Source organism: Ambystoma mexicanum, chromosome 3q (genome assembly GCF_040938575.1).
Source record: "Ambystoma mexicanum isolate Mex_15411 chromosome 3q, UKY_AmexF1_1, whole genome shotgun sequence".
Classification (NCBI taxonomy): domain Eukaryota; kingdom Metazoa; phylum Chordata; class Amphibia; order Caudata; family Ambystomatidae; genus Ambystoma; species Ambystoma mexicanum.
Window position 1 is genome coordinate 375,101,042 of NC_090926.1, and position 27,772 is coordinate 375,128,813.

The window sequence follows — 27,772 nt, forward strand, 5'->3', positions numbered from 1 at the left end:
CTGAGACAAAGAAGAGACTAGGAGTAATGCACACTTCTATGTGAAACACCACACTACTCTAGTACTGGGATGAAGAAGAGGGGTATCTAGGTATTCACTACTGAATTTCAGGCATGTCCCAGTAATTGGTGTTATTATGGTCAGGCAATTCCAGCCAACAACACAACCTGAGGCTCCTTAACAAGGCTCAGGTGTATAAAAGTTGGAGCCCAAATCAATGTGGGGAGAGAGATCTACCTTGGTGGAACGAGGCCAGGAGGTTGAGAGACTGGCAATGATCCCGGAGGACCTGCAGGATCCGGAGTGAGCGAGTCACGTGGTGGGTGCAGGACCGGGCGCCTGCGATAAAGAACAGCTGGATCTGCCGAACAACTGAAAACAAGCACGGCTGCATGCCGCAGCCGATCTGATCTCTGGCGTGTGCAGAGAAGTGCCCATCGAGGAAGCAGAGGAAAGGCGGTCTACGTCCCGGCTGGCAAGAAGGTGAGCGGGAGCAACAGGAGCCCCCACGGTGGAGCTGCAAGGAGCCGGTTAGGGTCAGGGGTCACAGATCTACCAGAGCACTCCCAGGGAAACGTAGCCAAGTAGTGGTTCACGAAACTGAATGAAACGAAGCAATATTGAATACCGAACTGAACGAAAAGTACTGTTTGAATGAAATTATGCAATTGTAGCATTGGCTACAAAATGGCCGCTGCCTGAAAAGGCTCTGACCAGCCACCACAAAATCCTTTAAAATCTTGTTGCTTCCGTGCACCTACGGGTCGATGCTGAACAGAGGACTGGAGTGCCGAGCGCAGCGGGCACCTCCTGAGCTGGCCTAATACTGTGGAACATCTCCTTTAGTGCATCAACTGTCAGCGGGCTGCACCAGCACTAATGGGCCACCTCTCCCACCAAGACCGTGGGGAATGAGTTGTATGCGGGGCGAAGAGCAAACGGGACTCCCTCTCCCTACCTGGGGGTGAGCGGTCCCTGGCCTGGTGAGGGTCTGGAGGAGAGCGCCCATGACTGCATCCCGAGCTGCTGAGAGGGAATCCTTGACTGCAGGGTTCTGCTGCCCCTCCGGACTGGTGGCTGTCTGCCGAGCTGAGCCCTGGGACGCCCTGGCCCGAAGACAGTGCCGGAGCTGCTGTGCCGTGGTGGTAAGTGGTGGCTCCCTGCCGCAACATAGACACAAACAGCAGTCGAGACATGCAGGTGAGCCCCGGCGGGGTGAAGACTCCAGATAGCCTTTGGGGGTAGTAGAGGCGGGGATGAGTGACGATGCCCGACTAGCAAACATCTGTTGCGGCACCTGCCGTGTCGGAGAGCCATGCTCTCATGTAGTGGTGGAGCTGCCCTCCCCCTAGTACAATACAAAAAATAAGAAAGACTGACATCTACCGCACTACAAGGGTTGGTGGCTATCTGAGACACCCTCATAACAAACACTGGTGAGTGCCTCCTCCTGATATCAGTCGGATCCAGTAGCATGTAGACATGGTGCATAATGACCCGGGAAGCCATGGAAGCACCGGCCTAACGCAGGCTTTCCAGCAGTGGCGGAGGAGGAGCCCGGGTAGACGGAAAACAACTGCTTGGCTTCTCTGGCGTATTGTCATTCTGTACCCTGATTCACTACATCTGTGGCCTTTCATTGTAATTCAATTTTAGCTGTGTGTATTGTCATGATGCACCCTGATTCACTGCATCTGTGGCCTTTCATGAAAATCGTTTTTGGGCTTTGTGTATTGTCATCCTGCACTCCGATTCACTACATTTTTGGCCTTTCATTGTAATCCGATTTTGGGCTGTGTGTATTGTCATTCTGCACCCTGATTCACTGCATCTGTGGCCTTTCATGAACATCATTTTTTGGGCTGTGTGTATTGTCATCCTGCACCCTGATTCACTGCATCTGTGGTGGCCTTTCATTGTAAATTGATTTTAGCTGTGTATTGTCATCCTGCACCCTGATTCACTGCATCTGTAGCCTTTCATGAACATCGTTTTTGGGCTATGGGTATCATCCTGCGCCCTGATTCACTGCATTTTGTAGCCTTTCATTGTAATTCGATTTGAGCTGTGTGTACTTACATTCTACACTCTAACTTCATTGCATTGTGTTTCGTGCTACTGCTAGGCCACCTGTGAGATTAGGTCAGAACTGAACAGCACAGTCACCCTTTCTCCTTTCCTCATTCTCCCTAATGGCACTCACCATCTCTCCTATCTTCTTTATCTGCAACTCTATCTCCTATTCCCTGCTCTCACTATGTCCGAAATGAAAAAGCACAAAAAAGTCATCCTGTGTGCAAAACGTGGCCTTCACATCGCAGACACTTAGGTTAGGGCTACCTCCAGAGAGGTCTTCACTGACATCCTCTTCTATGTCCCCTCTCCAGATCTTTGGACTCCTCATCTCATCTCATCTCTACTCTGTTCCCTTTCACTTCCTCTCCCATTAAAGGTGGAACCAAGTGGGAAGTCCTCTTGGCTGGCTTCTCATCCTCACGCTGCATCGTTAATGTCTACCACACTGGCACTATCCTAGTCCAGGGTCCTCAACCCAACCTCCCACTCTCTGATTGGATCCTGCCTTCCCTCATTAACTTCCTTCCGTCTGCTGCCTCTCCCCTCGCCACTCTCACTGTCCCTGACATCTGCCTCTTTCTTGAAAACACTGACCCAACTTGCTCGCTCTCACGAGACTTGGTTCAATGTCAGCTCAGTCACTGCTTTTGACTCTCTCCTCCCTGTCGGGTTCAAGATAATTTCCAAGCCTCAATCTCACTGTGCTGGCGGTGGGGTCGCCTTAATCTATCCTGAGTGAGTTCCTTCTTCCATCGTACCCACCCAACTCTAATCTTCCTTTCAGAGCCTGGTCTGCAAGTTGGTCATCTCTCCCTCCTCCACTCTGACCATTGCTACCATCTACTGGCCTCCTGGCGCTACCACCCGGTTTCTCTCGGAATGGGCTGATTTCTGCTACTCCTTACTTTCATCTCCTCTTGGGGGACTTCAACATCCAATTGGTCGCCTCTGCCTCAGCATCCACTCTGTTCATTGATCCCTGTGCTTCCCTCTCCATCCTCCCCTCCGGTCCAACCCACTCATCTGGACACACCCTGGACGACATCATCCACTCCAACCTCTTGCTCACTCCCCCTCTGGTCACCCCTCTCTCCTGGTCAGACCATGATCTCCTCTCCTCTCCTCCCACTTGGGTCCCTTCGGCCACCCTTCTGCACCCACTAAAGCCCTGCCAACCTCGTTCCCGAACATTCGCCCGATGAAACGAGTGTCAGCGCTGCCTTTGCCTCTACCTTCATCCCACTACCCCCACCTCAGACTCCACTACAGACTCTGCTCTCAGCAATCTTCACTCAGCAATTACCAATACCCTTGACATGAGGATCTGCCTCTAAGCGTAACACCTGGTATGACTCTGAACTTGCAGCCCTGAAACAAAAGTGCACAGCAGCGGAACGGAAGTGGCAAACCTCAGGTTCACCCTCTGACAAACTGGCCTGCCGGCCTGCTCCAAAGGCAATACAGACTCCCCATCCCTGCCAAAAAAAGGGCCGACGTTCAAGCACGGGTATCAGGTGCATCCAATAACACGGCTGAACAGTTCAAAATCTGCAGGGAACTAGCCAAGCCTTTTACAGTCTCTTCCTCCCCACGCCCAGGCCAATGCACTGGCCACACACTTTGCCACCAAAACTCAGGACATCCTGAACACCCTTGTTAATCACCCATCCAACCCATCCCACTCCCCCTTGCCTATCCTGGTCACTCCCCCTCCACCCTCCTCCTCCTTCAACCCTGTCACACCTGAAGAAGTCACCAGATTTGTCAGCTCTATGAAGGCTTCTTCCAAACAGGTTCCCCCCACCCCCCTTGCTCATCCAGAACTTGCAAGGACAACATTGGCTCTCTTGCCCCTGCACTCACTGATTTCTGCAACCACTCTTTCGCCACTGGCTCTTTCTCCTCCTCCCGCAAGCACTCCCTTGTGCACCCACTACTGAAAAGGTCTTCAGCAGACCCTGCCTGTCCATCCAACTACCGCCCTATTTCAATCACCCCTTTCCTGGGGAAACTACTGGAGAAGCTGGTTTTGCCCCAACTCACCTCTCACACTGAACTTGTCGGTGGTCGCCATGATCATCAATTTGGAATCAGAGTATCCAGAGGCACGGAAACTGCTTTTATGAACACCCATGAATAACTGCTTGCATCCCTGCACTCCAACTCCCCAGCTGTCATCATTCTACTTGATCTCCCTTCTGCCTTTGACACTGTCAACCATTGCATCCTCCTAAAAAGGCTCCATGATACCCTTGGTATCTCGGAACAGGCTCTGGAATGGTTGACCTCCTTCCTAGCTAACCGCTCTTCCCATCTAATCCTGGGCACCTTCTCCTCTTCTACTTCCTTCTCTTTCTGTGATGTCCCACAAGGACCTATCCTATCCCCCTGGCTCTTTAATATCTACCTTGCTCAGCTGGCATGCCTCATCTCCTCCTCCTCCCCCAACTTCCAGTGTTATGCAGACAACGCCCAACTCTTTTTCAGACTTCTTCTGCCATCCACAATTGGTAATCTTCCAATGATCTCTGCCTCAATGCCAGCAAAACTGAGATCCTTCCGATTGGGACCCCTGCTCCCTCCTACTTCCCTTCTCTCTGGCCTTCCACCTTGGGCTCTTCCCCTGCTCCGTCCTCTGAAGCCAGAAACCTTGGTGTCATCTTTGACTCCCCTCTCTCCTCCCTCCCTCACACTGAGGACATTGCCAAGAAGTCCCCCTTCCAACTCTTCCTTCTCAAAGGAATTCTCCCTTTTCTCACCTTCCCCCAGAATCTCAATGCTTGCCGAGCTCTGGTTCTCTCTAGGCTTGACTATTGTAACTGCCTCCTCCTCAATCTACCTTCTTCCACTCTGCGACCCCTTCAACTAATCCAGAATAGAGCAGTGAGACCTATCCTTGGCCTTAAGCCCAGAGAATGTATCTCTCCTGCCCTAAAAAGCCTCCACTGGCTCCTGGTTGCTGCACAGATCAAATTCAAATCCCTCTGCATCATCCACAATGCTGTCTGGGGCCGGGGACCACACAATCTCCAACTCTCGTACCAAATACTGTCCTTATAGACCTGTGTGGAAAGTTAAACAGAGAGCAGGAGGCCTCTCACTTTCCTCAGCTGAATCCCTCCTCTGGAACAGCCTCCTCCTCCCTCTGCATCTTGAGCAAGACCTTCTGAAGGTCTGGAAGCACCTCAAGACTCTTCTCCTTTTCCTTCTCCTTCCCTTCTTCCTTCCTCTGGTAATCCCATAGTTGCTGTGATTGGTGTCTTGGCCCCTTATGCATCCTCTGGGCCTCTGACCATTTAGCCCAATCTCCCCGGCATCTGTCTTCCTCAGCACTTGCCTCAGCACACCCTGCACACTGGAGATTCGCACTTTCCACCAAATGCGGCACCTGGCCGCATCGCACTTACCAAATCTTGCACTTCATCTGTGGCTCACCTCGACCACAGACACCACAGCACCTAGCCCACTGCCCTCTTCCTTCTTGCACTTGCACATCCTGAATACACACGAGGCATAGTAGGTTCGGCTGTTCCATACACACAAGGCATAGTAGGTATTTGTATTTCTTGTATTTAGTTGAACTACTATCCCATGTTCCCTTCCTGCTGCTCTGTGGCCGCTTTGAAACAGAATATATTTCCTGCAAAAGCACCCAACAAGCTAACAATAAATAAATAAATACCAAACTGAACTAAAAGTACTGCTTGAATGAAATTTGCAGTATTGAAACCCGAACTGAATGAGAAGTGCTGTTTGAATTAAAGTACACAATATTGTATGCCGAACGGAATAGAAAATTCTGTTTGAATTAAAACCAAGGCATATGAAATACTGAGCGAACATTGGAAAACAAACTGAAAAGGAATGTCAGTCTGGGTGAAAGTAACCCTATGAACATAAGAAAAGAAAATAGGTTGATAAACCAATGTGGAGAAGATTTGTAAGTTTATGGGAAAAGCTAAAGACTGATGTACAAAAGTGTTGCAGCATTCAAAAAAAATATAAATGTGGAAAGTCAAAGGCCTGAAGCAGATAAGGAAGTGAAGGAGTTCTCCAAGGCCAAGGGGGAACTCATGGTTGCATGACCTGTGAGAGTGGACCATGTGGTCTGACAAGTGTGCCTAGATCAGAGAGTCCTGAAAAGGTGACGGGCAAAAAAACCTAGTGTTCCAAAAGTGGTAGATGTTAAGAGAAGAGCTTTTGATTTTGATGAATGTTATGAAACCGAGGAACTTAGTTTACGAACACTGAATCAAACAAGATCGGCTGGGACACACCCCCTGCTTGTTGTGGAATTATAGGGAAGGAGAACTCTATAGACTGTATCTGGAAACGTTAAGAAAGCTTGGCCAAGAGCCAATGGTTCCTGGTTGCTTGACCTGAGAAGGGTGGACCTGATGGTTTGACAACTGATCCTAGCCCCCGGAGCCCTAAATGGTGACAAGCAAGATATTTTGTGAAGGAACCAAAGAGTAGTGGAAATTGAATGCTAAAGCAAGCTGGAAGGCAGGCCAAGTCAACCTATTATTTTCTTGCAAGGAAAATTAAGAAAATGCAAGTCGTATGAGCACTAAGTACAATCTTAGGGAAGGGAATCCTGAGAACTCAAAGAACTGATAAACACTGTTTTGGGGAAGGGATCCTCAACCCCTTTTGTGTGCACTTAACTAGATTGAACTTGGGGAAGGGAACCTCAAGATCTGGCAGAACATTGGTAAGACAAACAGCTATTGGAATGTTTTGAACTTGTGAAAGAACGTATGCTGAATGCAGCAGATACCTTTTGAACACTATTCTGTTGGCTAAGAAATAAATCCCACACCATGTTTATTTCTAGATGTGAGGGCAAGCATAGGTTTTGACACAGACAGACTTCTGATTTGGATTTACAGACATAGACTGCCCTTAGTTTTATTTAGGGTGGGAAATCCCCACCACATTTATAGGTCAAGTTAGGCATTACACCATCCTGATTACTAATAAAGCTTTTGGCATTGAATTTTACAATTGTTGTCTGTGTCATCTCTTGATACCATGCCTGTCTCATACGTAGATCTTCAGTAAGTGTAACCGACTGGATAGCCCCAGAGAATCCCTGTGTGTCCCTAATTTTGCCTGACAAGGAGAACTCAACTTTCTTGATGCAAGATTTTGTAGCCCCTGTATCAACCATGATCATAAACGTTCAGTCAGCTACCTGAACACCTATCCAGGATTCCTCTTATACATCAGTGGTAATGGACTAGACTGGGCACATCAGAGATTCCTGTGGGCTGTCCTGCTCCTGGTACATATTAGCACCGGGTGCAAAAAAAGATTCCCTCCAGTGTAATGAGTTACCGTTCCTTGGGGTAAAAGGTTTTTCTCCAATGTCTGTGCTGGCATGGTTGGTGGGACCCCGTAGGTCTGTGCAGCCCTAGTTGCTCGGTTCTGTTCAACCCATTCCTCCAATCCCATCAAATGACTCCCTTCCTCGTGAAAATCCTCCCCTGCCCTTTGGAAACCCTCTTATTTGCCTTGTACCCGGGGCATACCTGTTCATCCAACAATGTGTCATTCCTGATTCACCATGTCCCTGTTGTCCCAATTGTCCATGCTGTCCCTCAATGGAGTTTGTAATCACTGCCCCAGCCAAAAAGATTTTCCCTAGCTTTTTATGAACAAGCTTGGCATTTTGTGCATGCTCTATACTTTACTTTTTTTGCCTTCTTTTACAAAAATGCACAATATGTGCCTGAATTACCAGCCAACTCTTGGACTCTATCCCTTCTGCTTTATCTAGATCATGATGTACTTCCTTGGGGAGTCCTGCTACTCTCGTTTCTGCCCTCCACATTTCCTGAATTAACTAGATGTGTACAGCAGGATAATGATGCAACGTCATAGTTTTAGCTAAAATAGAATGTATATCCAGCATATTGGGATACATAATCCACAGGGCTCCCCATAACTGCACACTGCAGTTATTAAATACTGCTCCATCATGAGCATTTGAATGCCACTGAACTCCCGAATACCGTGCTCTCTTCCAAAGCTCATCTGACCCTTCCCCCATTAGAGCCATGAATACTCTTTTCATGTCCACTATGGCCAATATGACACCAGCAGTGTTTCTCTAATGCATAAATCCACATCTGTCCCCTGTAGTGAGCGAGGGGAGAGTATTCATCAAATTATTCTGGTCCATGTGTGACCACGGGAAATAATACGCCTTTTCCAGACCCTTCTGGAGCAATGGAAACTGAGTTGCACCCGCTTTTACTGGGGTTTCCCCCCATCTCTCCACTGCTACTTAGTGTGGCCAATGCGAGTACCACAGCATGTCCTAAGACCCCATGGTGTACTCTGTCGCTGCTACTGGAGCGGGAGGTGGGGCTGTTGCACCCTGCTCTCCCTGCTCAACATCCGATTCCCATTCCTCTTCGTCTCCTAGTCCTGTTACTACTTCCCCAACTCTTCTACAGGCATGGAAGCTTACTCCGCACCATCATAGGGTGCTGGCTCCCGTACTTCTGCTGAAATCCAACTGTACCCATGGCAATATTACTGTTCTCCAGGTCCACATTAACCTCTTTGATAATCGATTTATCCAACCTAACAAGAACTTGCTTATGCCTCCACATTCCTTCCTCTACAAGCTTTGCCTGTCTATTCCTCCGCTTGCAACAGTGCTTCTTTCAATTGTTCCTGCTCCATTGCCTCTACTGCCATTCGCAGCCTATCCTCTATACTATCAGAAAAAGGCATAGTCTACCCTTTCTCCCTCATTACCAACCCTTCATCTACTCTTTTGACTGCTGGTCTCTCTCTCTCTCATTCCTCCACCCTTAATATCTCTGCTAACCTAGCAGTCAGGGGAGTTATTTCCTTTCCCCTCTCCATTCTCAACCTTTCTTCAGCCCTAACCATTGAAGGAGTTATCCTTTCACTTTCCTCAATATCCCATTTTCTAGGAATTGTAGCTGGTTGAGGCATTACCTGTGTCAGTCTCGAAACCACTGAAGTGGCTGCTGGGGAAAATGGAGGTTCGAACTCAGGGTCTGTATACCCTTTCTTTGGGCAATAAAGGATAGCACTCATATAGGGGCAGTGCAGAAGGAATTCCTGCACCCTCCTTTTTTGGCCCTTCTTCTGAGACTTTAACATTATGTGCCTTCCTACCTTTTTCATAAATCTTCCATAGCTCTAAAATGTTTAACTGCTTCTCTAACTTCAAACCCTTGTGTTCTGTAGTTAAAAAAAGTATGCATGTTTTTCAATATCCCGTACCATAGGTCCCCTCAGTAGGCCAAGAAATAAGCATTTTACCCTTGCTTTCCTTTGGCCATTCCCAATGGTATTTTTAAAATCTTCATCTAATAGCCATGAAGTACCTGGCACAAATGATTTACCAGAGTCTCCATACTCCAACCCAATCTACCCAAAATAATTTTTTAAAAAAATAACACCAAAGCCGAACCTGCAGTACACATTATACACCCAATGAACCACCTTTTTGCTCCTTCCTGGTTTCTTAGTCTTCCCCCCACAATCACTCACCTTACTTGCTTACACTGCAACCATCTCACTTAGCTATTTACTTTAGTTATACTTCTGACTCTTACACAAAAGACAGCATCTTATCTAAAAAAAACATACACCGGCCAATATCTCTGCGATATCTCCTTCACTCTTGCATAGAAGGAGCAAAATGTTTTCCACTAGAACACTGGTGCTCTCGCTCTCTTCATCACTAGTAGGGTATTCTCTTCCATAATACTGTCTTTTCTGGACTACCAGAAGATACGCCTTCACTACTTCGACTAACCAAGAAATGCGAGGAGAGGGCTCAGACCGCACAGTCGATACAGAATGAAGGATGCCAAGGATATACTCCAGGAATGTATCTATGGGTGGATTTACCATAAGATGCCACCTCATCTATAGGTGAGGGCTCCAGCCAACCAGACGGGCAAACTGAAGGATATCAGGACAAACCTCAAAATAGGCATGCTGGTGCAAGATACCACCTCACACCTCTAAAATAACAAACTAAGTAAAAATATATACAAAGGACTTCAACATAAAACAGTTCACTCACTCCTTCAAAGCATCCACCCTTTCAATCCCTGTAACCTCGGCTAACTCTACACACGCACTCTGATTCTACCCTTACCAGATCCCTTGAATCAAAGAAAAAAACAAATTTCCCCTATTTCCCATCTTGCTTTACCCCCCAAAAGTGCACTCACGTGAGCCTGAAGTGCTCCAATGTGGTGCTCTCTTAATTTGTCCTCCACAGCTGGACCACGGACACACACCTCCAGGGAACAGACGGCCTTTAACCAATACAGAAACCGTAGACCTCTCTTTTTCACTGTGCATGGAAGACTGGTCCCTGCAGAGAAGCGCCAAAGCCGAGTTGTGCGGATAGGAGACCCCCACCATCTCAGAAAGCCTGGAGTACCTTCATGGTCGCCAAAAATGTAGGCGCAGGCCTCCAATCACCTTAACCTAGGCTAGGTTTACCCTTTAGAAGCAAGTGCATGTTTTTTCCATAAAGCAAGTTTATAGTACAAAACAGCCAGGAGGGGCTAGATTACCATATGGAGTCAAACTAACCCAAGTCTCCCTAGACCACACAAGTTGACAAATGATATACATTTATTGCAACAGATAAAACACTTATATATATTTTATTAGAAACCTCACCCCTCACATGATTGGTTAAAACGTGTACACAGAAATTCCATCTTTTTCCAATTCCCCAATTCTCTTTGGTGGCCGTTATCTTAACTACCATCTTTAGCTCATGTGTAGAACACACCTCTTTTTAGGATTCATCCCCAGTAGGTCATGACATCACCATACAGTTATACATTCACATACAAACATAATTCTTTACAAGTCCCAGCTGTTCTGAGACATCTTAATCCTAAATGTAATTGGAATATGGTTTGCAAGGATACTTCAAACAACATATAAGACAGCAGAATAAACAGGTTGTCTTTGAACTGCTGATAATCATCTCAACCAATCCTTCTTACTGGTGTCATTGGAAACTTCTAATCTAACGACTAGCAATTCAGCACGCATGGCACATCCTGAAAATAATCGAAACAGGGAGTATCCGCCAACCCTGGCCTCAGGCATCCTTCACTCCACGTTTATTGTTGGTCAAAAGCAGTAGTTTGGATCCCTCTTCAAGCCCCCATGCACTTAAAAAGATTAAATCTGCCTTTGCGATACAACCAGGCGATAAAAACCCTGGCTGGTTTGTTAGATGAGCTGACCATCTGCTAAGGTCATAGTTAGTCATTTACGCTTCTTCCGGCCTCTGAAACTCTGCAAAACCAGTCTCTAGAAGTCACTTAAAATTCACCTCATGAAACCCTGACTGCAGGGTGTAATCCATTTAGAAAAAAAAAGCCCACTACATGTAGATGTATACATTCCCTGTGTATGTATATCAGTGTGCATGCATGTTTAATAACTGTCAGGTTTTCTTCACAGTGGGTTCTCTATGACCAGTACCCTTCCTTGCATGCACATTATGAAATTCCTTGTTACTAAGCTTCTAGGCACTTCATAGCACACCGTATCTGGATCGTGTTTATATTTTATTTGGCGATTTTGTCATTTATCTTCCTATGTACGTGCAAATCTAATAAGTATCCATCTTGAACACAAAGTAACACTTAAAATAACACATCCCATTTACATTTATCTACACTGGAAACATATATAACTGCAACATCGCGCCCATTTCGCCGCACCCCCAGTCACAAATATGGCTTGTGCAACATGAACACCTCTTCATCATTGGGACCTTTCCTGACCACCCCAACATCACTAATGTTAGAATAAACGTGGATCTTGTGGAAAGAGTGGCACAAGTGACACTGTATGGTCCACGTGCATCACAAACTGCTTATGGTGCTCTTCACAGCTAGAATGTCCTCCAAAACCTTTGTACAGGTTTATTCCATACCATTATTATTTGCATTGTCAAGAAAAAAACATTTCCTGTGGGATTAACTGCGCCTCAGTCCTTCCTCCTTAATAGATGTAAATGAATATCCCCTCAATGGTTCCCTGCTAATTTATGATCAAGCGGATGTGTTCTCTTATCTCGGGTGTTGTCCATTGAAGTGTACATTTTTTGCTTTCAGTTGGAACAACTGTCAGTTGTTCTTAACGAACTTCCTTTCTTTAAAAAGACACATTTCCCCATAGCTGGACTCAATCTGAAATGCTAAGTAACGAGATCTCAAGGGATGGGTCGACAACGTTGATTCACTCAAGCTTGCTGCTCACAAAGAAGTCTAAAAAAAAATGAGATGACATTTCTGAATCCAACTACTAGATGGCGGATTACTCAAGTTTTTTAACGGATGACGAGCTGCAAAACTATTGTTATGGATATATAAACAACATTCCAGATTCCAAGTCCTATTCTGTTATAGGTGCGGCTGTTAACTTCAATACTACTGACTATATGGACCTCAGAAGAATGAAAGGCTGCGTTTACTCTTTCAGATGTCTGAGGTGAGCGCCTAACCCACTGGGTCTTGCCCAAAGGACCTCTGGCATCAATGAGACCATCTCAGTCTGTCTGCTGACTTCAGATCCCCCAAGGAGACTAATATAAGGGTACGACGTTCTTTCGTCGCAGCATGTTTTTTTGCAGGGTTTTTTACCGCAAATTTATTTTATGAAAAAACCCATCCAATTTTTTTGAGGGGGCTAGAAAATTATATATATGGAGCGTGGGTGTTTAGGAATACATAAAACATTAAAGGGAATAGGCGGCTTTTGGGGAGAACCCACAAAAAGAATTAAAAAAAATGTGATGGTTTTTTTGTTAAAACAAATCACGGTAAAAAAACCTGTGAAAAAACATCCCATGATGCATTGACATGGAACCAATATAAGGAGCCAGTAAGACTGATAACAATAACTTGATGTGGTCCACTGGTGATGAAAGAGAAACCAGAGTAGGGAATTGGCTAAAAGCTTGAAATAAAGGATGCCATTATGCAGAATTGTTGAATTTTCAAGCACAGGCCAGAGTTAGCATCTTAATTGCTCATGCTATTACTCTCTCGATTGGAAACAAGGCAATGTAAGGATGAAGGCAATTAACCCATCTCTATGCTCTGCTGGCTCGCTATGTGTGTCTTGAAGGGAAACATGAAGTAAAATATCAGCAAGTGCATGTCCTCCTGGAATTTTGTGCATGTCCTCCTGGAGTTTTGTGTATGTCCTCCTGAAGATTTGCGCATGTTCTCCTGGTGCTTTGTGCATGTTCTCCTGGAGCTTTGTGGAGCTTTGCGCATGTCCTCCTGGAGCTTTGCGCATGTCCTCCTGGAGCTTTTTGGAGCTTTGCGCATGTCCTCCTGGAGCTTTGCTCATGTTATCCTGGAGCTATGCGCATGTCCTCCTGGAGCTTTTGGCATGTTCTCCCGGAGTTTTGTGCATGATCTCCTGGAGCTTTTGCGCATGTTCTCCTGGAGCTTTGCGCATGTTCTCCTGGAGCTTTGCACATGTCCTCCTGGAACTTTGGGCATGTCCTCCTGGAGCTTTGGGCATGCCCTCCTGGAGCTTTGGGCGTGTTCTCCTGGAGCTTTGTGAATGTTCTCCTGGAGCTTTGTGAATGTTCTCCTGGAGCTTTTTGCATGTTCTCCTGGAGCTTTGCGCATGTTCTCCTGGAGCTTTGCGCATGTTCTCCTGGAGCTTTGCTCATGTTCTCCTGGAGCTTTGCGCATGTTCTCCTGGAGTTTTGCGTATGTTCTCCTGGAGCTTTGCACATGTTCTCTTGGAGCTTTTGCATGTTCTCCTGGAGTTTGGCTCATGTCCTCCTGGAGCTTTGTGCATGTTCCGCTGGAGCTGTGTGGAGCTTTGCGCATGTCCTCCTGGAGCTTTGGGCAGGAGCTTTGGTCATGTTCTCCTGGAGCTTTGGGCATGTTCTCCTGGAGCTTTGTGCATGTTCTCCTGGAGCTTTGGGCATGTTCTCCTGGAGCTTTGTGGAGCTTTTCACATGTTTTCATGGACCATTGCGCATGTCCTCCTGGAGCTTTGCTCATGTCCTCCTGAAGCTTTGCACATTTTCTCCTGGTGCTTTGGGCATAGTTCTCCTGGAGCTTTGGGCATGTTCTCCTGGAGCCTTGGGCATGTTCTCCTGCAGCTTTTTCATTTTCTCCTGGAGCTTTTTCATGTTCTCCTGGAGCTTTGTGCATGCTCTCCTGGAGCTTTGTGCATGCTCTCCTGGGGCTTTGTGGAGCTTTGCACATGTTCTCCTGGACCATTGCGAATCTCCTCCTGGAACTTTGCTCATGTCCTAATGGAGCTTTCTGCATGTTCTCCTAGAGCTTTGTGAAGCTTTGCACATGTTCTCAAGGAGCTTTGTGCATGTCCTCCTAAAGCTTTGTGGAGCTTTGGACATGTTCTCATGCAGCTTTGCGCATGTCCTCCTGGAGCTTTGCACATGTTCTCCTGGAGCTTTGGGCATGTCCTCCTGGAGCTTTGGGCAGGAGCTTTGGGCATGTTCTCCTGGAGCTTTGGGCATGTTCTCCTGGAGCTTTGCGCATGTTCTCCTGGAGTTTTTGCATGTTCTCCTGGAGCTTTTGCATATGTTCTCCTGGAGCTTTGTGCATGTTCTCCTGGAGCTTTGTGGAGCTTTTCACATGTTCTCATGGACCATTGCGCATGTCCTCCTGGAGCTTTGTGGAGCTTTGAACACGTTCTCCTGGACCATTGCGAATGTCCTCCTGGAACTTTGCTCATGGCCTAATGGAGCTTTCTGCATTTTCTCCTTGAGCTTTGTGAAGCTTTGCACATGTTCTCCTGATGCTTTGTACATGTCCTCCTAGAGCTTTGCACATGTTCTCCTGGAGCTTTGCAAATGGCCTCCTGGAGCTTTGCGCTTGTCCTTCTGGAGCTTTGCGCATGTTCTCCTGGAGCTTTGTGCATGTTCTTCTGGAGCTTTGTGGAGCTTTGCACATGTTCTGGAGCTTTGCTCATGTAATCTTGAAGCTTTGAGCATGTTCCCCTGGAGTTTTGCGCATCTTCCCCTGGAGCTTTGCGCATGTTCTCCTGAAGCTTTGTGTATGTTCTCCTGGAGCATTGTGGAGTTTTGCACATGTCCTCCTGGTGCTTTTGCATGTACTCCTGAAGCTTTGCGTATCTTCTCCTGGAGCTTTGCGCATGTTCTCCTGGTGCTTTGCACATGATCTCCAGGAGCTTTGCACATGTTCTCCTGGAGCTTTGCACATGTGCTGGCACATGCGTTAGTCATGTGTACAAAACATACCAAGCAGAGCAAAAAGACTTTGAATCGAGAGCAAGGCTTGGCTTTGTACGGGGTTTATCAAAACGAGCAAACTAAAGCAAAAAGTTCTGCAGCAGTGAGGAAGAGATGTGGGCCCATATGTGTGCAGGTGTCCTAGATTAGGAGATCGGGTATATAAAGCGAAATTGTCGCATAGTCGCATACGTTACATGCATGTGCTGCAACACTGTCACTATACTCACGCGACTCGGAAACCAGTCAAATCCTTCACCTACATTTTGGAAATCTGAGAATGCAAATCATATCCTTATCCTACTGCCAGTGCCATGCTGCTGCAGCATCCAGAGGGTGCACTGGTTCCATCCCAGAGGCTTAGCAAGACCTCCTGAATAAAACGACCAATCGCTATAGCTCTTTTCATTCCCTTTTACCAATTCCAGATGGCCAAATGGAATTCCAGGCATCATTTCAGAATTGTACTTTAGAATATGAATAATAAAGATTAAATTCATCAATCTGGATGTAAGGTAGCTCGGCGAGTTGAGCACTCGCTTTATTTTTTTGTATTAGCCCTCGTCGAAGTGCCTGGGTAGTGCAATTGAATAATACACTAGATTTCAATAAATTAACCCAGACCTCGCAGTTAAATTTTTTGAATATTTGATCAACTCTAAATGCCAAAAGTGGCTTAGCTCAGCACCAGGCAGAGAAAAGCAATGGCCTTTAAAAGTATATATACCTGTGTTTATCATATTCTCATATTCCTAACCGCGAGCAATGTCCAGGAGTTGCTAAGCAACTTTATTAAAGGCAGTGTATATAAGAGAACGTCAGCTGGAAGAATGGTTAAGACTTGTCAGTGGTGTCGCAGCTCACACACGTTTAACCATTGTGTACTTTTGTACATGACCATTGTAATCACTGACATTGTTTGTGTTGCCGTAGGTGGGGAGTGGGTAAATATACACCCCAAATATGTAATTGAACTCTGATCATAGTCCAATGGTCCTCATTTTATAGTGCAAACCCTCATTATGCAGATGTAAGCACGTGCGTGGATACACTACACATATTCTTCCATATGTATTTGTATATTACGCCCATACCCAAATTAGCCAGATGGTGTGAAGTAAATGGAATTCTGATGTGAGGTGAGGTGAGGTCTATGTGAGATTTAATGAATCTTTCAATTTTTGCGCTGTTTACTCCCAATGGGCCTTTCAAGCCAGTAATGTGAGGAACGCTGGCCTGCCTCTGCAGAGAGCCCCACTCCCACCTCCCTCACACATCTGCCATGCTAGCACTCCAATGCAATACCCCACTGCCTACCACTCATGCTCTTTATTCAAAGGGGTAACACTCATTCTTTCCCAACCCCATTTTTTGTGCAAGGAGGTGTCAATCGCTGTCGTGGTGCGTGTTGCAGGCAGCTCACCTTTATTTGTGCTAACTATCGCCATTTTGTACTGGAAGGTTAAATCGTTTTAAATGTAGCCTTCTCACGGGGGGTTTGCTTCAGCCACAATGGGCCACGCGGCTCGGAAAACACTCGAGGCAGAAGTAAGGAGTACAGACTTTGCCTCGGAGAGGTTACAGCAGAAGGCGTGACCAGCGTGCCAGCTTCTGGGCTGCTAGAAGCGCTTTGCGACGTTCTGGTTCGCGCTTTCTTAGACTATTGGTGCACACGTTCTTCCGTTGGCAGCATGCATCAGCTTTGGGGTTTTAATAGTTTCTTCACTCCTGTTGGGGGGGCTGCTCCAGATCACCAGGCAGCCTCATACACATGTCGGGATCACCCGACGGTTACTCAGGGCAGCCATCACGCCGCGGGTAAGGCAGTGGGGATCACCCCACTGCGCTCCAGGTCACTGGAGCCCACACGTGGCTGGGGGCACCCAGCACACGACGGCCACGGCTCTGGGGGCACCAAGGCCGGGGTCGCCACTACAGCCATGGTCACATGGCCTCCACACTCCTTGGGATGGCATTGCCTAGCAGGGGCACCGTCCTTGTGCTGGGCCCCGTCCTCGGGCCTACAGCACACGGTATGGCGCCAGGGGGGCGCGGCACAGGAATGACACTGGAGTCAGTTTCAGTCTTGACTGACGAGCCGGAAGCAGCTCGTCTATTTTATTAACTTGGTCACATGGGTAACCATGTGACCACATCAAACACTCTGGGAGATACCATGCCCCCTTACAGGGGTGCCATGCAACAACTCCCACACAGGTGAGAGACAGACTTTCCCGAGTCTGCACCAGGTCTTTGTAGATTTGTGGGTAAAACGTAAGTTGAGAACAAACGCTGCACAAGTGGGAGTTCTTGTTTGCCCTGGATAGTTTTAGTACCTTTCGGCTCCACCATAGCGGGAAGTAGTAGATTTTTTACCACGCAGCTGTCTGATTTGGGCCTAAAGAGAGAGATGAAGGAGTCCTCATAGGGGTGCTAGACTGTCTCTCTGCCCCAGTCATTGTGACTCCAACTCACTGACCACCATCCCGGTCAAGAGAACCTCTCCCCCACCAGTTTCCAACTGATTCCCTCCGAGGATGGAGAAGAGCTGACTTGCATTGGGTGCATGATGGCTGTGGAAGTGACCTCTGTCCCCTCGAGGGCACATGGAAGGTGTTGCAAACACCTCTGCAGTGTGATCGCTGTAAAGAAGATTCCGCCCAAACAAGCAGATTAACCAGTCACAAAACTGACGTCCCGAGGAGGCGTCATTTCCAGTTCTAAAACCACAGCAACGATTCTCTTTGTGTTTTGTTATGCATAGTAACTGTACACACACTATCTGTAGCACACACTCTGCACACCACCGCCAGCGTTGGAATGCAGCTATCCCCCACGATAAATGTGGTCTAGCTGCACACTTACCAAGTGCGCACACACACACTATTTATCTGACCTTTTCTACTTACTTGGACTGCAGTCCCCGTGGGCGTTCAACCTACGGTGCATTGAGACCATACCAATGGTGAAAGGTGCTATACAAATGCCCATTAGCACAACATAACATAGGACAAGTGCACAAGCATGGTGGGAGTGCCCCGCGAGTAGGTGAAGCAACCTATCAGGGTGGGGGTGGGTGGTCAGTAAATTGTCAGGGATTTATATGAGCCCTTCAAATGGATGATTGATGAAGCTGGCACATTGAAATGCCACTCTGAACTGGTTCCCAAAATAAAGACAGAAATCACACGTCATTTGTGGATGGTAAAGCCTGAGACTACTGACTCACATCCACAATGCCTCCAAGGGGCCAGGTTGGGATTATCTGATACTTCAACTTCACTAAACATGTTTGAAGCTAACACCACTCTCTACAGTGATGGACTATGGGCATTTCTCCATTGCAAGTCAATAAAATAGATAGAGGGTGGACAATGCAAGTGGGACAGCACATGTCAGAGAACCAGACATGGAAATAACTCAGATAGAAAGGCTCTACTCATGAATTCTGACAGTGTTCTTGTGACATCTAAACCCAGTTCTCATTTCTGATTCACGACTTGCTGGGAATGTTTGGGGGGGGGGGGACTGTGACGTTTCGTTATTCATGTGATCCTAACCTTCCCATGTCTCCATTCTTTTGTCCTTGCAGAGCTTCAGCGATCCCATGCAGAGGAGAAGGCCTCCATGACAGAAGAATTCCAGACATCCCAGGCGGCGCTCCAGGTCTGTGGATGGTGTCCCACTGCTGTCTCTGTTTGGAGGGAATTAGCTGGCATAGCACCATGATGGGTGATCTAAACCTAATACCCCATAAAGAACGCCAGGAGGGGTGAAGGATAGCTCTATCCACCCCAAAATGCTACCTAGAAAGTCATCACTATAGGCGCTAGACTTAAAGTCAGCACATCTGGGGGTTTGAGTAGGTGGGATCTTAGAAGTATCCATGATCCTTATTCGACAAGGCCTGCCTCACTTCTGTCATTTCTTTGCACCAGGAAGCATTCCTTGCTCTGTCTTGAACCCAGTGTCACACGTCTCAGCCCTGAAACATTTTGGCCAGTTCTCTAAAGCAGCGGGCTACTGCCTGAGGTTTGGCTTGAACTATGAATGCTTGTCCTAAGTATCCCATGGCCTCTTTTAAAATTCAAGGGCAGAGTCGAGAGCCCTTATACATCAGAATACACACCATGTGCAGGTATTCCACCATCTCACATGGTCCTAGATCCTATGATTTTGGTGTGGTGCTGTGGAATAGGCTTTGGAGTAAGCAATCCCGAAATTACCCCTTGGCTCCTAGCTGTGTAAATTCTGGTACCCTGAGAAGTGTTTGAGGGTCTCAGGTTTGGGAGCAATCCTTACAAGACCAGTTTCGACCCTGCATCCCCATTAGTGCTTCCGAAACAAATCCCCAACCCTAAATGCATGTATGTGTGTACTGGTTGAAATATCCCGCTTCCAGGCTGGGCATGTAGCCTGGACATTGCTTGGGAAAAGGACTGTGCCACAAACGCATGCATTTGCTGCAATAACTGTAAGAAGTTAAAAAGGGTTCTGCTTTACCTTGTAATAATCTTTAAGGCGACCCTGACTCTACTAGTGTGAGTGAAGAACACTTCATAGCAATCCAGGTGGAGTTGCCTGGCCCTTTGCAGCTATGCCACTAAAGGAAAGCATTGCAAGATGGTGTCTAGCTAAGCACTACAACTGTACTAGACACAGCGAGTACCACACAAGAAGAACTGAAGAGGAACTAGTCTCAACACATACCATAGAGACAGTACATACGCATGGTGCACGCCCACACAGTCAACTCTGACGAAGCATTGATGACGAAACACGTTGGATGACTCCACAGAGTCCTCATTTCTGTCTGTCATTGACACTGGGGATTTGATACATTTTACATGTATTGTTCTGGAGTTTAACAGAATTTTTCGAATAAAGTGACTATTAAATACCTCTCTGATTGGGGTCACTGTTCTTTCAACAAAGCTGGCTAGAAAACACTCCTGCAAATGTGGACATAAAAGGAGGGACCACTGAGAGTTGAAGGCGATACACAGAGTTGTCCCTCTCCTTTTTGACGAGAGAGAGAGAGAAAGAGAGAGAGAGAGAGAGAGAGAGAGAGAGATATTGAGATTTTATTTTTGCATTATCCACTTTATTTCTTTTATGGTTAAACCTGAAAGGGCACCTTCCCACTGCAGTCCTTTGCACTACTCAATGTTCACTCCTTTTCTCCTCATCGCCTTAGGTGACTCTCCCCATTTTAACACGTGGCATAGCATTTTCTCAGTCCCTTTTCCCTTGAAGTGGAACTGGCTGCAATTTTGCAGAAAAACATGCTTCCTCATTCGGGTCTCTCTCCCCCACCATGTTTTATGATGGCTGCATTCCTGAGCTCTTAATGCTCACACCAGCAACAGGAGATGGGGAGGGGGTCTTATCTGATCACCAGCCCCACCCCCACACATATATCGGACAACATCTGTTCCATCCCATGTGCAGTTTAGATTTTGGCCTTTCACTTTGCTGCAACTCAATACTCTGGTGTAAGACATTTCTGTTTACCGCCCTCCATAAAGACTTTGGAGTTGGGTGGAGCCTCTACTTTGGCCCACAGAGACCTTTATCCGGATAAAGTACCAATTCTGCCCTAGATGTGGGTATGTTTATATCTATATTTATTATAGGGCCTGCGGTAGTGACCCTGTAGTTATAGTTAAGTTGCTAAATTCATAGGAAGTACAACTTTTGGGCAACTTATAACTTTGTCACCCCCTCCCCCAGAAGAATCCTCGTGAAACATTGCAAAAAAAAGTATATGGCCCCGTCAGATAGATTCTGCAAAGTTTGGTGAGGTTTCGAGCGGGTGCTCAAGGGCAAAGTTATAGGGTGGTCCCAAAATGTGTGTTTTTTTCTACAGATGCAATGAAAAATAAAATTGCTCATGCTTACAGCCCAAACCGCTGGATGGATTTTCATCAAATTTGCTGCAGCAGCAGCTGCTTGGTCCTGAAAGTGTGCTTTTGTAAATTTGGTGTAAATCCGTCCAGTCATTATTTTTTAAACTACCAAAAAGTAGGTAAAGAATTTGTGATATCTGGGTTCGGTCTGCGTACTCACTTCCCTGTTCGGTCCGCAGATGGGCCTTCGATTGGTCTAGAGGACGGCGTGGTGTCTGCGGACATCGGACGTGCCCACTGATTGGATGTTGAAAAGCGTGAGGTGCGTCAGATTTTTGGAAACGCCCACCAGGTTGGATTTGAAGGCAGCGCCCATTGTCCGCTAACATCGCTGTGAAATCATGTTAAAAAACACAATGTTGCACTTGTCAAACTAATGAAACAATGTCTGGGGAGGTGAGGGGTGATGAAGGTGGGATGGGATATGGCCTTAAAAAAACAGAAAAAAACGGGTGGCTTTTTTTCAACTCCAATATCTGCAAACAGTCCAGATGTCCGGACAGTCCTGTGATGTTCGCAAACATCTCAGATGTTCTGGGGCATCTGTGCCTATTCCTGCACTACATGGTTGGTGAAAAGAAGTTTTTGGATGGTTGGTGAAAAGCAGTTTTTGGATGGCTTATAACTTTCGCGTCACTCAATGAAACTGCATGAAATTCTGGAATGTTATTCTAGACATGACTGAATGGGTGAAATTGTGGTGCTGCATTTGTCAAGAGGTAACACAATTAGAGGGGGGGTCCCAAAATATTTTAATGGCTTATAAAAGTGGTGCCATTTGACGAATTTGCACACAAGTTTGCAAAACTATTTTAGACCTAGATATGAATCTTTTTGCAATAATTTGTGGGATTTTGTCAAGAGGGGGCAAAATTAGACATCAATGACATTTGTAATGTCATCTTTTATGTCCTGGGTGTTAGTCTTAGCAGTGCACGGTGGTGGCACGAGTTATGGTTGCTTAGCCTATCTTAACTGGCACATTTCTGGGGGTTTTCGGATTTACTGTAACCATAACATCCCTTTAACAACGTTTTTTCATTGAATATATATAGCGAATGTTGATCCAGAAGAACCCTAGTCGATACCTTGATTAGGCAAGCAATGCCATTTATTTTGCATATTTGCTCGTTTTCGTGGAATGTCTCCACTTTCTGAGGCAGAGAGGAAATGAAGCATTTGAAAAACATCACAGCATTACAGCTTAGATAGCAACTCCTGTAGATACCCCGTTATCTGTGCCCGTCTGTACCTGATTTGTAGTTTGCCTCAAAAAGGCACGTGGATGTTCAACTCCCCCACACATTGCAATCTTCAAGGCCTAAATGGTACACTGTGTTAAGTAGGGCAGGGGTCAGTGAGTGAAGAACAGGGAAAAGACATGAAAAAAACAGCCCACCCTGTTAGTGTGCTCTAAGGAAGCCAGGAGGGGTTGGTTAGGTGTCAGTCATTGAATGTGCAGTCCAGTTGAAGCCTGGTATGTCGGGCCTGTCCCTTTACAAAATCAGTGGGAGCAGAATCATCAGCATATCAGGTGTGTGCCTCTAGAGATCTGAAAGAGGGGACCAGTTTAGGCGTTAGGCCTGTGACCCGTGGAGCCCAGTGTGGAAACTTTGGGTCAAATACCATATCGGGATTGTGTTAAATCTCAATCAAGAGGAAAGGGTAGGATTTGACTAGGGACAAGGGCGCTGACACGTTTCTGGGAAGCTTTTGGAAGATGGGGCTGGGTTGGAGGGAGTCTGCCGGTTGAATGTCTGTGAATGGCTTTGGGAAAAATGATGGAAGGTGTCGAGTATGGATGTTGTGATCCCTGTATCTCTATGAGTGGAAAAAGTGAAAGTCTGTTAGTTGGAATAGTGACTCATGAAACCGCGATATCGCTCTATTGAAAATGTGCATGCATTTTAATTCATAGGTCTTTCTGGCTTTTCCAGTCCCAAAATTACCCCGGAATACAGCACTCTTGAGATCATTAAGGGTATGATTAGCTTCTGAAAAATGCTCACCCACGGCACTCCAAAGCCATTCACCGACCTTCAACCGGGACAACTTTATTGGATCCCTTCTGCAATGTATTGTGCATGACTTTTACAGGTGATCCAAAAAATAAATATATCATTATATCATCACGTTTTTATCATCCTGGTGGATTTATTTGACATTGAAACACTAACGCTCAGTGTTATTACTACCCAACTTGAACATACTCAATGTTTTGACATCTGAAGCATAAAGAGCTCAGGCACACCGCATGTCGCACAGTGCGGTGGTACATGCTGGGACCAATGGAAGAAGGTTCTTCAGCATGCTTCCCAGAGCACAATCATGGATCCCACCCATCACTCCATCAGCCTGATGCTGAGTGGGGATAAATCTACCAGGTCTGGATGGTCTTCACCAAATGTGAGCTGCAATTGCTTGCAGGTCACGTTTGGGGGCACAAACCAGCCCGTTTAGCACTTTGTAAGTGCCCCCATTCCTCCCTCTGACCCCTCACTGCTTCCATGGCCACGTTCGCCCCAGTGTCCCAAGAATAATTTAAATTACTATTGCATTTCCAGAGCAACAACTTAGGAAAACATTGTAACATGCTGCACCGCAGAGCACACACACGTCTATTCATGCCCTCTACATGTGAAGATAGTGAGCGCATTGGTTGCACGTTGTCCAACCCTAAAAGGGGATCATTGGGGTCTTGTTGACATGCTCTTCTAAATGCCTCTCTGGTAAGGCATGATCTTGCATTAATATTGGTCTTCTCTTTCCTCAAGTCACAACTGGACGAGCTATCCTCCCAGGTGCAATCCTTTCAGGACAAGATGAAACTGGTGGAAGAGTCCGTCCTGAATCGAGACTACAAAAGGCATATTGAGGTGAGCAGGTACTCGCCTTTGTGTGAGCAGGCTACTGAGTGCATGTGTGTTCAGGGGCAAGTGTTCAGTCGGGCACCATCATGGCTCAGACAGGCAGCGGATACGCTCAGGCAGACAATAGAATAACTCGGACAGGAGTGGCACAGCTCAGGCACGCAGTGTGAGCGCTCCGGAAGGCAGAGGCACAGTGCAGGCACAACATGGCAGAGTTCAGGAAGGCAGAGGCACAGCCCAGGTAGGTAGAGGCACAGCCCAGGAAGGTACTAACACAGTTCAAGAAAATACAAACAGGTCTGCAGTTCAGTACAAGCAGGGCTTAGGCAAGGGATATCACTTCTTAGTGAAACCTATGGGGATGTGCTCCAATGATATGTATTGATGCAGGAGTTTTGTAAAGCGCTATGAATTCTCGAAGGCACTTCAGGGTGCTCAGAGGTAAAAAGAAAAGTGGCAGAAATATGAATTTGAGCAGTTTGTATCCAGCCAGGTACTGGGGGTTGGGGGCGTCCCCTATTCAGTATTACTCATGTGCTGATTGAGGATATAGCAGGCTAACTGAAGAGTACATTTCTGTGGGCAATGTAGCCAGTAATGAGGAGTAGACATATCTGTATATCAGAGGCAGGGGCTGTTGGCTATTAGGTGACAAGCTACGGCTCTACGGCTCTACACATGATCTTGCTTATGGACATCGAGGCCCATTCTGGCTGCTTGAATTTATAGTCTCTGTAGACAGTCTAAGGTCTTTTTTGCAAGGCCAAAGTATAGTTCAGTCTCGCCATGACTGAATCTCTGGTCTGCTCCATGCAGTGATTTGGTCGCAGTAGGACGAGGATTCTCCATGGCTTGGTTAGCATTGTTTGTTTGCTTGTTTATTAATTTGTAATGCGCACCGGACCCTTGGGTAACTGGGCGCCACAGCATACAAGGTTACTTTAAGCTTAGTTACATAATGAGAAGGGATACATACAAACAGTACAAGTTCAGCAAGTAAGAGCTAAAGGACTATACATCCGTGCAATATACAAACTATACATCAGGAGTATATACAAGGGCAAGGTACACAGAAGTATATGTATGTGTACATAGGCTAGTTACAACAGGGAATGTGGGGGTTCAGATAGCTGGTACAGAAAGGCATTAGGTTCGTGTGCATGATCACTGCGCTGACTTGGGGACACGTGAGGTTGTTGCGCAAGTTGATACCAAGATTTCTTATGTTTTGCAATATGACAGTGGGGACACCCAGCCGGTTTGGCGCGTCAAGTGGGAGTGAAAATTGATCTATTCCCTGGAATGTCATAGCCTGGATCTGTTGCAGGAAAGCCGCCTTTCTTTCATCCAGTGAAAGGTGTTCTGCAATGCTGATCTGTCTTTCCGAATCATTCTCTTGATTTATTTGAATCTGAATATCATCCGCATACGTTTGAAAGTATACCTAGTGGTGTTCTCAAACCGTGGCCAGTGGACACATGTAAATATTTGCAGAAGTGGCGAGGCGGCGTACCCCTGAGGAACAGTGCATGTAACTTTCTAGTTAGAAGATGCCAGCAAAACAATGGGCCTCATTACGACCCCGGCGGTAGCTGTGCCGGTAAAAACAGGTTTTTTTCCAGCACCTGGTTTTGGGGAATTACCGGGGCATTACAGCCCCGGTGGTCCCGGTAATTCCCCAAAGCCAGGCGCTGGAAAAAGTAACTGCCCATTCCAAATCGAGTCCCATTGGACTGAATGGGATTGGGGAGGACGGAAGCACCGGCACCGTGTGCAACAGTGCCGGTGCTTCTGTCAATATCTGCGAGCGAGTGCCATTGTTACCAGACCAGCACACTCGTAATGAGGCCAAATGTGTACTTTTTGGCTGCTTTTGGGAGACAATTCCATCCCTGACCCAGATGCTCCTGCCCATTCTTTTGTTCTTTTAAAAAAATGGTATTGGCCACTCAGTCGTGGGCTGCCGAGAGGTTGGGAGGTATCCGGACAGGTAGATACCCTTCATCGTCGGGTAAGTAGGTATTTAGTTTTCCAGCAGGTCTATGTGCCTCTCAACGGCCTGAAGCCTCATTACAATCTGTTGCAATATCTGCCTTTTTGCTCTCTTGAAGGATTTGTAGTAGCTCCGTCTCTAATGGAAGCCAACAACTCAACCTGCAAAAATGACAGATATGCGCCATGGGCTGAGATGTTAATGGCACATTCTTTTCATTTCAAACAATTGTTTGCTGTACCCCTGATTGGTTGCTGTAAACCGCACCAATATGGGATTTAAGATGATCTAATTTGTTGGTAATATTGGGTGGTGAGGAGCCAGCAATTTAATCTCTCTGGGGGGGGGAGTCATTTCGTGAAATGGCCGTTGCAAAATGACATGTGCATTTCTGCCAACAGCCTTATAGAACCTAAAGATCCCACAGCCAAGGACTGCCTTTGATGTGGGCAGCATTGAACCATATCAGATAAGGGCGTGCTCCCAGAGCCTGGTGGCAAATTCATATCCAAATATATTTCATGTGTAGTTTTGACATGGGGCCTCCGGAAATATACGCATTTGACTGGCCAAAACCATTTGGTGTCATTTTATTGTCCGCTTGCTTACTAGTGACTCATGTTATGTATCAGCTGTATGAGACCAGGTTTCACCCAAAACAAACCATTTGGGCCAAGCACAAGAAACCCCCTTCTCATCTCTCTGGGAAGACTTGTCACCTTAAACAGAAAACAGGAAATCTTTACAGGGGTTGGCTGGAATCAGTACTTTAAAGGCACGTCCTGCCAGGACAACGTAGAGCTGCCACCAATGTGCTAATTACGGAAGAGCCTTTGATGTAGACCAGGCAAGGAGAGGGCAGGATTAGAGTGGCTCAGGAGAGAAGTGACCAGCAAAAGAAGGGGTCCACCATCTTGGTATTTCTTAGGTCCCTCACATTTCTAGTGCCTCTTCCTGACTTCCAGCAGACAAAACACTCTGGGTAAAGCAACACCAGGCAAACGACTCTGCACACAGTATCCAGGATTGGGACCCTTTGGAAGGCTAGAAGGGGACACATCCACTATGGAAGATTGCCTATTTAACGGGGTGACCCCACCTTCTTAATTGAGTAATCTTTGGATTCAGTAGAATAAGGATGTCACCTGGAACTGTATTGGCAATACAGTTTGCTCCAAAGTTCTCTTTCTTAGAGGTGAAGATAAAAACCTTCAAGAAAGGAGCAATCCCTTTCCCATATACATTCCAGAAGACCATGTGCTGTGACCTGCAGACAGGGCAAAGCATGCCTGCAGCTGAGACCACCTTTACCCAGGATACTGTTCACAGGATGTCCCAAGTGCTCTCTGGCAAGGTTCTTGGCTGGAAAGTGCAGACCAAGGACTTCTCTTGCCCCTGGAATCACTGCACAGTTTCCCCCAACAACCAGAAGTCAAGGAACGGTTCTGGACACCATTTTAAAGAATCTTTCTGATTTCCGGGCGGACTCAACTGCTTTTGAGCTGATTTCCGAGCTGCTGCAAGCACCCGGAGCTGCCTTTGACACTAACTGTGTTTTGAATCTGACGTGGGATGTCGAGTAGCTGACTCGACCATCTAACCGTGGGACCTCGTCATATCGACTCAACCTCTCTGAGATACC

The 27,772-nt window shown here is 46.7% G+C and overlaps 1 protein-coding gene across 1 annotated transcript in view; it reads left to right on the plus strand.

The window, feature by feature from the left end:
• CCDC69 (coiled-coil domain containing 69) overlaps positions 1 to 27,772 on the plus strand; it is a 284,855-nt gene that overhangs the window by 221,377 nt on the left and 35,706 nt on the right. The window contains exons 5-6 of the mRNA XM_069654005.1: positions 18,951 to 19,024; positions 24,042 to 24,143. Coding sequence (XP_069510106.1) covers positions 18,951 to 19,024; positions 24,042 to 24,143 — 176 coding nt within the window. The remainder of the gene's footprint in view (positions 1 to 18,950; positions 19,025 to 24,041; positions 24,144 to 27,772) is intronic.